This window comes from Molothrus aeneus, chromosome 10, assembly GCF_037042795.1.
Source record: "Molothrus aeneus isolate 106 chromosome 10, BPBGC_Maene_1.0, whole genome shotgun sequence".
NCBI classification, from domain to species: domain Eukaryota; kingdom Metazoa; phylum Chordata; class Aves; order Passeriformes; family Icteridae; genus Molothrus; species Molothrus aeneus.
In genome coordinates, this window is record NC_089655.1 from 11454267 (window position 1) to 11468925 (window position 14659).

General features: G+C 37.5%; 1 protein-coding gene across 2 annotated transcripts in view; it reads right to left on the reverse strand.

The window, feature by feature from the left end:
• Positions 1-14659, reverse strand: part of SLC9A9 (solute carrier family 9 member A9) — a 170984-nt gene that overhangs the window by 69167 nt on the left and 87158 nt on the right. For both annotated transcript variants that reach the window (XM_066556466.1, XM_066556465.1), the window contains exons 10-11: positions 6219-6332; positions 4602-4713 (exon numbers count right to left, since the gene is read on the reverse strand). In XM_066556466.1, coding sequence (XP_066412563.1) covers positions 4602-4713; positions 6219-6332 — 226 coding nt within the window. The remainder of the gene's footprint in view (positions 1-4601; positions 4714-6218; positions 6333-14659) is intronic.

A 14659-nucleotide genomic window follows, 5' to 3' on the forward strand; every position in this document is an offset into this window, starting at 1 on the left:
CTCCATATTTTCCAATGCCTTTCATTTATCTATTTAAATGTGCTTTATCGTTTTCTAAAAAACTTTCACAAAATAATTCTAGAGAGCAAAGTCATTATGTGTATACAATACATGCTGAGTGCAAAAAGTACCTTGCAAAGTATTGAGAAATTAAATCTAGTAATCAAACCTCTTGTAAGGCACTGATGACATATGCAGAATCATTTAATTAACTGCTAAATGCAGCTATTTTTGGCCTAGAACTCAAAAGCTCTTTAAGATTACATAGCTAGAATGTGAATTATTTGGTATAGAAGCTGGGCTTCCAATTATTTGGTATAGAAGTTTATGCAGGGAACAGCACAAAGCCATTTCTGCAAGGAAGAAGCAGACTGGGGTTGCACTGTCTGAAAATACTCAGTGGAGCAGGTTCAAAACCCTGCAGGCAGACACTGGGCTTTCCTTGGCTTTGCTTTTGTGTAAAAGACATCTCTGAGGATGCAGTGCTTTACTATTTTCTAACAGGGAAAGAATATAATCTCATTTTAAACTAAGGAGGGAATGAACAACTGTTGAAATGGTCTTTATTTCAGTGGTTACAGTGGTAATCTGGATGATTGGAACAGCTACATTTCACTGGAAAACAATGTTTTTTCCCACAGTTACAGCACACCTTTAATTTTAAATCTAGAACACCTCTTTTTGTAAGAGGGGAGATATATATATATATATATATACACACACATATTTAGATATAAAAGTTAATTAGTATGTCTTCTTGAGCAGTGGACTGGCTGTTTCTTCAGTTCAGAAAAATAGTGAGTGACTTCTCTGCATTTTTCATTTATAAAAGGCTCAACATGGTCTATAAGAGATAATTCAGTTTCAACTAAAGACACGTCTTAAGTAAAATAAATAAACTAAACAACTAAAGCAGTGGGAAGCAGATGAATACACTTAAAATGTAAAGACTTAATGAGAAGCAAGGAGCACTGCTATATGCCTATATATACATGTATACATCTCTCAAAATACTTTTCAGGTAATAATACAAGTGAAGGAAGGGAATTTTAACAACCTCAGAACATGTTGAGCTATTGAAATGGTCTGAAGTTAAGGAAGATGAAATGTTCTGTAAAACTTCAGGGAAAACTGCCACCAAAGCCCAGTGGGATGACTGGATGCAGTGGATGTTGGTACCTCAGCTCCCCCTGGACAGAGTGGGGCAGCAGAAGGACCAGCTCTGATGAACCATTAGCAGAGATTCTCTCCCCTCATCTTTCAGAGGTGCACTGATGGCAGCTCCACATCTGTGTTAATCCATTCATCCTTGGGCTGAATCACAGATTTCCTAACAGATATTTTTTTGTGCCAGCCATTAGAGATTGATCTTTAAGCAATACCCTCTAATGGGTCAGAGCCTTCAAAGCAGACCAGCCCAGGGTTAAGCCCCAGAGTCCCCAGAACAGAACCTGTGTGCCCTGTAGGGCTGTTAGCCATCCTTTGCCCACACCCTACACAAACATCTCTCCAAACCCAGCTCTCTGAAGAGCCCATGAGGGCTGGAATGTTTGCTGCTGGTGGGAAAAGAATCTGCCAGGAAAGAAGACTTTCTGTGGATAGCCCTGATGTTTTGGTTTCAGCCATAGTTTTTTGCTCTTTTCTTCCTTGCTTTCTTTTCTATTTAGCTGATTTCTTCAATTGCCACTTCCCACCTCTGTGTCTGTATGAATGTGTAGATGTAAATGCCTGCACAATAGCTGTCTGTACATGGGCATCTTTTGGCTTAATGCTGCATTTGTGTTCATCCTTTCAGGCTCCACTGATGCTGTAATCTTATATTAACAGCAACCACCCCTGTAGCACTGTGTCCCACAAGCCTCTCTGTTGCCTATTTATGTGTTGTAGAGAAGAGGAAAGCAGAGTAAAAAGTAAATAAAGATGCTGGGAGAAGAGTGGAAGATGCTATAAAGTCTAAGACTTTAAAATGTTTCTTTTTCACATGAGCAGAGACTGCTGGACTGCTCACTTTAGCTGATGTTCAACTTAATTTGAGAAGCCTGGACTTCATTAGTCCTTGTATAAAGCACTAATCAAGTTTTCATTTCCAATGGAATGTTATCAGGAATCATGATTAAAAACAGTTGTAGACGTGAATCCACCCTCTGTAATGTATTTTTAGAGGAGTGGTAGAAGCAGATAAAGAATGTGATAAATCAAAATCCTTCATAATCCACCTCCAAGCCCAACTCTTCCACCTTTTCTCAACTGTATTGATATGCATCAAAAAGCAGAACTTAGTGACTTCAGGAGAGTTCTTTGCAGAGTAAGGTTTAATCAAAGGCTAATCAACAGTGTACTTGCCTGACCTTAATTGCTTTTCTCAGCAATTTTTCTCAGCAATCACTTTGGTGATTGTGGCAGTAAAACAAGCAGTAAATGTTTGGTGGATTTGGTAATAAGATAGAAAACAAAACTAACCCCAAATTCATTGTTTTCCACATCTGAATGTGTGATGCTGTAGTGAATGAAGGGCATTTTTCCCTGTGATCAACAAGAACCTGATGCTATGCCAGAACAATGAGGATGGTAAAACCCACACTGAAGTGGTGGATGCCCCATCCTTGGAAACACTTGAGGTCAGGCTGGATGGGGCTCTGGGTGACCTGATCTGGTTGAAGATAGCTCTGCTCATTGCAGGGGGCCAGATAACCTTTAAAGGTCCCCTCCAGCCCAAATTGTTCTATGACTGTTGCTACAGATCTTTGTAGATAATTTCCTTCAAACTCAAATTCAATGTCTTGTTTACTCATCAGAAATGTGTCTCTCTCCTGGCAGACACTGTCCTCCCTGTTTATCACTATATGCAGTTTTATCAGTTTATAGCACTATGGATGTTATTGGTAACTAAGCACAAATCTTGGTGCATCTTAAAAAATAGAATTACACAGAAAATCTGTGCATCCTGTGAAGTGTGCAGCTGCTGGCAGCATGAGAGACAGTCTTTATTATTATAGCTGCAGATTATGCCATTACTTTATTATAATGTAAACACATTTTTCTCTACAAAATAGAGGGGGTTTTATCTTTGGAAACAGATAAAAATTACTTTTCTGAGAACTTGAACATTTATATTTTAGAAGCCTGCAATACTGCTGTTTCAGTTCTCAGCTGCCAGATTGTCCTGGAAAGCTAAAGTGTGTGAGTTCTCACGTTCAGCTGGCTGCAGGCTGCTTTCTGCTTCTGTTCTGTGGAGAATGAAATTTGATTGCAGAAAACGAGGACAGAAAAGTTAAAGAATAAGAGAGATTTCAGAAGGTTTTCCATCCTATACTTTGGCTGATGCAAACCAAAAGCCAAAATGGAGCCCAGGAACTAGATACCAAATGATATGAAGCTATTTTTCATGCTGCTGTCTAGCTGGCCACCTGCTAGGCTTACCAGGGGGATCTCCAGCTCCAGGTTACCCATGGAACAATGGCAGGGGAGCAGTTGGGCTGAAAGGCAGCTCCTGCTGGATGTGTCATCATCCCTCACCCCGCTCTCGCCGGAATTAGTGACATTTTCAGTGGCAGCTTTTAGCAGAAGGATTGAATGGGTATAGAAATGAACTGCTGTGTTGCTCTCCAGAGAGTTGGAATTACATAGGCACAAATGAGGCCCCCTGATGTGGAGTACTCCTGATGAGGGAGCTTGAAATGCAGCACATTGTATTTCACTCGTTATCTGGCTAAATGGATCCCTCTACATCAAGGCTGTCAATCAAGAACTTTTATCCATACAAATGTGGAATACATTTTTGCATAAAAAGCAGGAAAATGAAGCAAAAAATGTGCTGAGTTTCTAATTTTAAAAAATTATATCATCAATAGCGTAGGGGTATCTGCATTTCTGTCTTTTACTGAACAGATATACTTGGCTTATAAGTGAGTTTTTCCTAACTAGCATTAGAAAGTCAAGTGGAATTATTTCTAGCTTGTACAAGTAAAAAAATAGGTAATCCAGATGAGCCTTAACAGTTCTGGGGATGATGTGCAAATCAGACTAGAACATGGCTCCCTCTTCTGGATTTTTTTTTTTTTTATTATTCTACAAGGTTAACAAAATGAACAAAATTTAATATCAAGCTGGAATACATATGAAGAGGTCTGTGGAATTGAAATGATCAGGTTTAAAAGTAAAACTGCTCCAGAAGTTTAAGGAATTGCCAAAGGCCATGTCTGATCTGAGTGTGAGCACTAACACTGTCCAAGTTGGGTATTTATTTGCTGCTGTGTAAAATACTCTCAAGTATACTACAGGTGCCTCTAAAACAGCACAGCTTAAAAACATGGTATTCCCAAATTGTCATGAAAGTGTAGACAGATGGGGGGACAATGGATTGAAAGACAATAGCTTCCTGGGCAGTGAATTTCCAAAATGTTAATTAAAATAGGGAAAGAGCACAGTGAGGTTGATCACAAGGCATCCATTTGCTTCAGCAGCTTTGGAGAGATGACCTTGAGTTTTAAGATAACAAATTATTTGTGATAAATGTGTTTTTTTGTAGTGATAGTTGACTATTTTTGTAATTCATTAAATGTGGACAGGAGAAATACCAAAAAAGCCAAAATAGCTCTTACCTGAAAACATCATCATGTGCTGAAAGGTCCTGGGAATCTTATGTTTTCGACCCAAATTCAAAAGGAAAGATAGTGGGTATATGTTGGAAGCTCTTGCTACAAAAACTGCCACCTAAAATGTAAGATGTTGAGGAAAATAGTGGACAAACTACCGACAAAACCAGAATTAACCCAAATATTTCTCTAAAATTATTTTTAAGGTGTAATTAAACAAATATGATGTTATCTTTTTAAGTTTTACATGCCATGTTCTAATGCTCCCTGTGCAGTGGCACAGATCTGCCTTTCCCAGACATCCTGGTTTTATATTCATCATTATATATCTCACTTCAATCACTCTACTTCTACTCATGACACTTGTGTCACATGTGACTTCATCTTCAGCTCTTCAGGAAAATGCCCATCATCAATTGCAGAGAGAGCATTATGTCCTTGAGCAGCAATTTTCAGAGACTAAATCTACTTTTGGACCTGATTATTACTTCCTTATTTCCTGGTGATTCATATTGTCTATATCAAGCACTTTTTGCTTTTTCTTCCCCTTCTCAGCTGAGATTCCTCTGATGAAGTTCTTTACTACTCCTCTGTGGAACTATACCAAGTTTCCTTAATTGGAGCCATGAGGGCATTATCAGGTTTAGAGAAAGGCAGTCTGAGCTCCCTGTATATGCTTTTTGCACATTTTGCACGTTTTTTGCCCTTCCCTTGTCTTGTGGCTCAATTATGGCACTCCCAGTCTGAGTGGTCTGGACTGGAGAGCAGTGAAGAGTTTGAGAGGCAATGTCTGAGACCCAGCAGCTGCCCCAGGAGCTGCCTGCAGCTCTGATGCCGTCCTGATTATTCATTTAGAAATTACATATAACAATTACTGCACATCAACAGTGTGCTCCCAACTTTCAAAGCTATTACAGTTCATTTAAAAGTGATAAGCAGAGTCCTGCTGCTCTGAGAAAAAAAAAAAATCATTGAATAAATTGTCACTGTGAAAAGAATCTATACTGCTCTAGGAGTAAGATTTATTGAGAAACCATGGCAGACACAGAGCTTTTCTTACCTCTTAGGCACATGATAGTGTAAATAATTCTATGTATGCTAGAGATACCAAGTATAAAGAAGGAAAGATCTGAGCAAAGCAGAACTGTGTGATTTTTAAGGACTTCATATCATTTAAGTTGTTTTGGGGAAGTCCTGCTTATGGCACACATCTGTCTGGAGGCAGCTCTCCAGTTTGGGGATCTGCACTGGCTCCAGACAGGAAAAAAGGTTTTGTGTTGCACCTGTACCCACAGATGTGTCCAAATACTTGTCCCAATTTCCCACCCCACTTGTAAACCACTGGCAAAAGTTCCCCAGCAGGTTTAAATCTATTTGCCTATAGCAGAGGAGGAAAACAGCAACTGTCCAAAGAACATGTGCTTACATGCATTGGGGCAGTTATTAGCATATAGGTAATAGATGATTGTGCTTGGAATTGACAATTTACTGATCTTTAGTATTTGAGGAACTGATTGGTTTGTTTGTTGACTTCTTTTTTCACATGGAACATGCATTATTTTTATATATATATACACACACACACACACACAGAGATATGTACTTCTTTAAAGCAAAGGATACAAGAGCACCAAATATGAAAAGAGGATTGAAGATGTGATTTTGAAATGTAAATAGTGCGAGTCCCATGTAACAGAAGATGACATTCTCAGCCAAAAAATTCATGAACTCGAACAACTTAAATGAGAGAGAAAGAACATAATTATGACTCATGTCTACAGCAAACTACTGATTATCCCAGGTTCCCTTGGAATACAGAACTGTTTAGATGAAAGGAACAGAAATTGCTGCTGTTTCAAGGGTGGATTTTAAACCCACCTAATTTGCTGACAAATTAGACACAAGGTGTCTTTTAGCTTTAAAAATCATAGTTGCTTGCAGGTTTTTCTCTGATTTGTATATGAAAGCTTGACATAGACAACTGGTAAAATACATAAACAGCAAGTAAGTTATATGAGCTTCAGTGCAAACTGCAGGGAAGCTGAGGGAAATTAGCTTCACTCATGTTTACAGGGGGAGCCTGGGAAATGGCTCGTGGTAACACAAGTGGCTGTGCATAATGCAGTCCTGGGTATGAGTACACTAAGGCCTAGAGAGAAAAAATAATCCTAAATGGACTTTTAAGAACTTGTCCCTTTAAAATATAGCACAATCTTTCTTATTACTATGAATATTGTCTTGCAGATGGAAATTCTTATTGCACTGTATGGACATCAATATCAATACTAATTTCAAACCAAACTATTTAAAATGTCATTTAAAGGTATTTTATAATAAGCTTAAAATGTATGAGTAGGGTAGAATTTCTTGTGGGAAAAATCAAGCAAAGCCAAAATATTCATTTGCCTTGAGGGGATGTTTTTGATTATATTTGCAACTGATTATATTAAAACTAATAAAATAAATTTTCCTATTTAACCACATCTGCAAAAAATCAATCATTGCTGCCAAATAACCACAGAGAGGAAAAAGGGGCATTTCATTTCTGCAGTCATTTTTGAGCTCAGGATTCTATGCTAACAGATCCTGATGCAGAGTTAGAACTGAAGTTTGTCAGTCTGTCTGCAACCAGCCATACATCACTATCCAGAATGTTACTATGGAGATGTTTTATTTGTCCTCAGTGGGCTTATGTATTTTTTGTTATTTGTTTGTGCTTCTAAAAAGAAATATCCAGTAACAATCACTAAGATTTAACAAAGGAAAAATGAGAGCTGTCAAAATCATTAAAACAAATTTCAGAGGCAAAATGGCATAAAACCCATTAGTATATGGGAGGATATTTTGGACTCCATGGTAGCACCATCAATTATCCCAAGCACACATTCCATAGCCCTCATTTTGTGCTGCAATAATGAATGACATTAAAACAAGCACAAAAAATATTTACAGGTTAGCAGTCTTAAATTATTTGAATTAAATTTAGATGAGAGGAACCAGTTGTCAAAAACTTCTAAGTCTGGGATCTTGTGACTCATAGAAATTATGATAGGTTCTTGCATTTCCACTTGGGAGCAAACATGATCCCACGTCTTTGTGGCAATATCATGCATTGTTTGAAACAATAGAAAAATGTATCAGGAGTGCCATGACAGGATCTACATCTCTATAAAATAGATATCTGTGTATATATGAAAATCTTCTGAGGGAAGGATACTGACTGCTATGAGGAGCCACAACTGCATACTTTAATTGTTGGGATGAGATAAAGTACTCCACAGGTTTTAAAGCTGAATGATATTTTGTTTTTCATTTAGAAAATCTCATTCAAGACTCAGAAAAAAATTAAAGTAGATGTACTATTGGCACATTTTAGAATCAGAAATTCTTAAACTAAATTTCCTTTCTTGTATTTTCAAAACTTCTGTTAATATACATTTTTTTTTGAGGAAAAGAGTTTTTTTTCTATATCTTTGCCTTTGCTCTATACTTTTTCTCAGCAATCCTACTAAATTCAAGCTTTTACTGTTGCCTGGAGTGCTTTCTTGGTATAGCTGATTTTAAACTTCTCACCCCTTGTCTGCCAGCAATCCCATCAAGATACAATCTTTATGGATTTCTTGCAAATCCAGTTTAGTGCATCTTTTTCATTTCCCCACAACTTTACCTACTTTTACTCACTACAAGCCTCCTGCTTCTTCCTACTTCAAAGTTCCACGCTGATTTCAGTAAATGATTGTTGAAGAGAAAAAAATCCCTCATCCTTGTCTGGGTGTTTGCACTCAACACGAACAGCACATTTTTCCTTTGCTCTCTGGGTGAATGTGTCGTGTCCCACAGCACAGCCCTGCTGATCTCCTTGGCCTCTGTTCACAGTGGGTGTAACATTTGCAGCCACAGCATCTGTGTCAGATACCTCCAATGTTGGAATTGAATTGCTGTACATCAATTTTTCTTTTCTACCCCCTGAGCAAATATAACCCAAATATTTTTTTTGTTTCTGTGAGGCTTTTTTTTTTTTAAATGTGTCTTTGCTGAACTGTGCTGGTCTTTCTCCTCTTATCTCTAGTTTCTCTGTATTTTGATCTTTCACTATCACTGCTTGCTTGCTAGAAGATTAAATCCAGACTCCTTTTCTTCTTTTGTGTTGCAAAAATCCAGGTGTTATTTCAATAGCTAAATTAGAGCAGACTCCACTCCTTCCTATTCCAGGCACAAGCATGATATGGTCTATTATCAAAGCTTCAGCTCCTTAAAATGGTAAAAGTAGCTTGTTAGCTTCATTCAGAATCTTCTGTGTTCCCCACATAGTTTGCTCTCTTTTTTAAAAGTCTATCACTCACACATATGACACATTTATTCACTGACTGCAACTTATTCAAATTTCTCACCATGAGTTAGAAAAAATTAAATAAAACAACTGCTTCAGAACTAGTTATTGTCATAAAAGGAGTGATATCTGAATGTTTTTTCTTGAAACATGACACTTGCTGATATAGCGTAAAAATGACCCACTGTTCTCTTGGCCTTACTTTTATTAGTGTATTTAAGTGCAGTGTTTTATTTAGTGCTCAGCTTCTGTGTTTTGTTCAACAGCAATACAGAGCCCATGGAGACATCCATTTAGCACTTAACTGTCAGTGCTGTGCAGCACAAATCCCTTCAGAGCAAAACAATTTGTTTTAAAGAGATCTTCTGAAAACCACGTTAAGAAACAGCTTCCATAGGAGCCTTTTCCCAAATTGTCATGCCTCTCAGTCAGATGTTTCTGGAGTTATTTTAAAGAGGAGATGTCAAGACCTTTTGATGAGAATTAGAAAAATAGGAGCAATAGGCTGGAATTTAAAAATCCCTGGGTTCCCCAAGGAGTTGCACCTTGCACAGCAGCCTGTGGGGTGACATCCTCTCCTGTCTGAGGGGCCATGAGCCAGGGCCATGCGGTGCTCCAGGGGCTGCTTAAATGCCACTCAAAAATTCTCAATATGTTGAATGCATGTACTTGCAAGTGGGATTGCTTTTGTGGGAAGAAAAAGTTAGGATTCAAGTCTTCTGGATTCCAAGTGTTTGGAAGTATTTTCTCTATAACCATAAATTCCCTTCCCTTGTCACCCACACAGACAGCCAACCTCTTTCTGCTCTAAATGAAATTGGCATAAAGTGCTTATACACCACTATTAGTTTTCCCAGGGCTACCAGAAAACCATTTTAATACGCAAGTAGCAATAAGACATTTTTTTGTTACAAAACCAAACCGCCTCATTTGTAATGCGGCATTTCTAACTCTCCACGGAGTCTACAAATCTGGTTATACTTTTAATGTAAGAGCTGTAATAAATCACCAATGACAGCACATTGCAGAGTAGAGCATTAATTACAAGAACACCAGTTTAGAACTAATCCAGGCACTTGGTTTAGGTGTTTAGCTGAGGGAATTACTGAGAATGGTATTTACTTTGCTTTGGTAATTTCCTCTGTAAGTAGTGGTTATTACTAAAGATTTATAGTAAAATTGACATAATATTTATGTATTTAAAAACACATAATTAATAAAATATGCTTCACTTTTCTATTACTCTCAGCTGTTGTATGAAAGTACTAAGTATGAAATTACTAAGAGAGATTAAAAATTAGAAAATCCTTTTTTAACCTGGGACATCATTCTGGAAAATGCCCCTTGCAGTTCAGTTCTCACTGACAGAGGAAGGAATCAACTTGTATGTTAAGCCTTGCTGTAACCACTGAGTTTACCTTAGACCAATATTTTATTTTAACTCAAGTGAAAAAATTTATATGATATAATAGCTGCATTAGTTTTATCTTTTCAGTGAGATAAGGAAAGCATGATCTTTTTTCCTCTCCATCCTTTCCTCCTCCCACACAGTTAAGTTCCAGCCAATTAGAGCAATAATCTATGCCAGAATGGCTTTTGGTACTCAATTTATTTTCTAGAACCACTTATATTTTCACTGAGTGTTAGAGAGATTTTCTAGGTAAGTAATTAATGCACCTGGAAGATGGAACACACTAAGTACCAATCTTACCTGCAGTGAAAATAGAATTCCTTAAAGGAGCATCAAAAGGAGAAAATGAACATAATCTATGCCACAGTCCCCTTGTGGCTGGGGAGATGGAAAATGTAAGATTTTTGAAATACTGATATTTTAAGGAACACTTCTCATCTCAAGGGAATAAAGTTAGTATGACAGGACTGGGTAAAAGCAGAATGGCAAACAGTATTCTTTCCTCTTGAGGGAATAACATTAGTACAGAGGTATTGGGTAGAGGCTGAATTATATCCTCAAATTCCTTCCAGCAAAATTGACTGAATTTTAATCATTGATGGCAATATTGCATTCGTTCACTTGATTTAATATCTGCTGAAGGAGTGTCATCCACCTCTTGCAGGTACCTGCAGGCCTTCTGTAGTTGCGCTGATTTAGCCAAAAACATGGGAAATGCCACCTCTCTTGGGAAGTGCACCCTACAGGGATATGTTCCTGCATCAAAACAGGGAGTTTCCATACTCCAACAGCAGCTAGGAAGCTAGGATGTAAAATTGATTATAGTTTTAAGAGAGATCTAAAGGTGGCAGAGCTACTAAATACCCAAGAATTCAGTGTTAAGTGATGGTTATACAATTTATTATCTTTGAATAATTTAAAATTTATTATCTATTTAAATAGATCACAGATTTCAAAATACTCCATGAAGTCAAGGATATTGATAAATTAAAAACTGATGAAAATTACTTTTCCTTAACTCTTTTGAATTAAAATGCAGTGAGAATTCAAGCTACTATAATTTTCCTGAAATCATAGAAACCTTTATTATAGCCTAATTGCTTTATTTTATTTCTCTTCTGATTAGAAGTTTCAAAATTAGGAAGAGATTTGGATTTGAACATTTTTCTTGAAAACTTATTCAGCTATAATGACTGTTCACAGCATAGTGATATAATGCTCATTTCTGAATATGTTGGATGAAAGAATCAGCAAAAGTAACTCAAATTCATATGTCTGTATCTGGGAATTTTGGGAATTCTTTTGTTCATTTCTACAGTCATCTTTAAACAGCTTTCCTGCCTCCTGATGTAGGCTGCTCTTCAGGAATTGAGATGCATTTGAACAAGAAGTCTGAGAAATGTGAATAGCAGCTATGCTCTGTGTGCCACACTTTTCCCTTAAGTATTAGAGTACGTGGCTTTTCTCATCTAACACTCCTTTACACTTAAAGCTGTAATCTAGAGTGCTCCATGGAGAAGTGATAAATGAGACATAATTTGACTTCAGCTGAAACAGAAGATGCTGAACTGTTGGAAAAAGTACTGCAAAGATTTCCAGTGTTTTCAGATCTACTAAATTACTTATGGTCTCATTGGTGATGTTTTACTGACATCAACAAAGGGGAAAAAAAGACAGTAAAACAAGCAGAAATTAAAATTGCTACACTAAGATACATCTTCAACTGTACTTAAATCTGAGAGCTCAGGTGACTGTTTTACATAAAATGAAGCATCTGTAGTGAAATGATTAAAATAGCTTCTGTAAGATTCCGTGGGAAAGCAGAAGGTGGGTGTACTAGGGACATATCATTGGGCACCTCAGAAAAATGCTTTTACAAGAAAAATAGTAATTACAACATGAGTGTGGGCTTCTGAAGGTACTGATTGTCTGTTTGGAATTTTCAAACACTCCTAACTCTTCTCAGGTTCTCTGGAGGCATAGTGTGGTCAATACCTCCTTTAATTTGTGTGACTGAAGCTGAATTAAAAGTCAAAAGCTTGAAAAAGATCCTCAAACTTGTACCCCAGTTCATTATTGTAGGTTAATGAAAGTATATAGGTACCAAAATACGTGCAAAGATAGGGCACTGATTTGAATCCTAGTCATGATTTAGACATTTAGTCTGAAAACTTTTGACAAAGGGCATTTTAGCCCTTAATTATGTGCACAGCCGGTGCCATGAGGAAGAGATGAGCTATTGGCAGCTGTTTGGTATGTCTTGCATTGTGCTACCATTTGGTACAAATGTCTCTTTGGAAGGTAGGAAAGCCATTAATTGTGTAATGGAAACACAGCTGTGCAGTCACTAAAAAGACAGGATGCTGGCAAGGGCTTTAGACTATTATAATGCCTTATTTACATGTATTTATTTTCTTCTTGCAGCTTATTGTGTGAGAATTCTATTGTTACCAACATACTTCTAAAAGTTTTGACCAAAGCCTTTGTGAAGTTCTTACAGCTGATAGGGAACTTTGCAGATAACAGCCCTTGAAAGAGAATTGTGAGGAATCAGCATTCATGTAAAAATCATGGAAGTTAAAAAGGAGAAACATCAGACTGCAAGAATGGATCTTTGCCAGCAGCAGTTTGGTGCTGTTAGGAATCACACAACAGCTCCGATTCCTTAAGGGCTCCCATTGCCCCAGGGCTTCTGGGCAGGCAAAAGCGTTGCTGTTTAAAAAAATATCAAGTAAAAAGTAGGAAAGCTCCCAAAGCCTGCAGACTGCTTTGGGTGAGGTCAGCTCCATCTGCAGCAGAAATCTGGATGCTCTGCAGAGATCCCAGTGCTGGATGCTCTGCAGAAATCCTAGTGTAGCCTCCCCAGCCAGGACAGAAATAGCAGCTTAATTGTGTTTCCAAACACAGGCCTCACAGGAGGAGCAATTATGAACCTGGTGACACATACTCATGCAAGTGTAAGGCAACACAGGGTTCTAATTAAGGTACCTATTATGAATACCCTCAACATTAAAACCTCTCTTTTGACCTATGTGCTGAGCAATTTTGCTGCATTCCAATTCAGCAGTATATTGTACTATGCACAGAAATACAAAACAGATAGGGTTTTTTTTCCCTAGAGATTTATTCCATAACTGAAGAATTTAGTGATAAATCTTGTATTAAAATCATCTAACACAATAACATGAAGTGTCAGTGTCCAAACTAGAGAAAATCAATCCCATTGGGACACAACTATATTTTAAGTAAGAGACTGAGTGTTTTTAACTCTGTTGTCATTAGATATATTTAGAACTTGCTCATTTATAGCATAAGCCAAATGTCATTGAAATCAAAGGACTTTGGTTCATTATATAAAATTCTACTAAATTAGTTTTCCTGTATGAAAAATTAAGGAAGACTTAAAATAAGAATCCTACCTTTGTTTTTTTATCCTTGTCACAAATTCTCAGATGAGGGAGTTCTGACTGATTATGTTTGTGGGAATTGTAATTGTCAACTTTTACAAAACATGAGATTGCATAAGTTACTCTTCAAACTAAAGTTAACCGTATTGGTTCTAAGTATGGGATGTTAAAGTGCATCCTGCTCTGTTTCAGCAGTGCATGTTGATGATGTGAGAATATGCTCCTAACCCAGAACTAGATTGATTCTGGTTTGCTTTTTCTCTTTATGCATTCCACAGTTGCTGTTATCAGTGGCAATAATTAGGATGGGCTTGATTTCACAGGTTACATACATAGAGAGAATAATCTTCACAAAACTAGATGTGCTTTACACAAGTGGGGCACAAGGCTGGATTTTTGCACAGCTGCAGACTTAAAAACAAAGGATAAGTGCTAACTACCCCAAGTAGGGAGAAGTTTCTCAGAAGTTGCTCTTCAAAGCTCTGGTGAGATTGATGGAGCACAGCAGCATCTGCAGAGTTCCATAAAGCTGGGTTTGATTCTGCAGCAGCTCTCACAGCCCCAAGCAGTCTGAGTCCACTGCACAGAGCAGCACACATGAGAGCCTCATTTGTGATTCAGGGCACTGCCAGAGCAGCTAGGCCACAGGTCTCACTTTGGAAGTTCCTTACACATTTCTCCACGTGCCAATGTGATTTTGGCCTATCTGTTATAATTCCATTTGGTATATGTTAGCTAACTGCTGGCATCTGATACTGTGCTGGAAGAGTAAACTACAACCTTAACAATCTAAGATCTTTATTAATATTTAAAGAAAATGTTTAATGTTTAAACAGATAGTAAAAACTTTAATGAAACCATTTGGAAACTAGTTTGTATATGGTATTATGTTCCTTAACCTACCAGCATCAAAAAT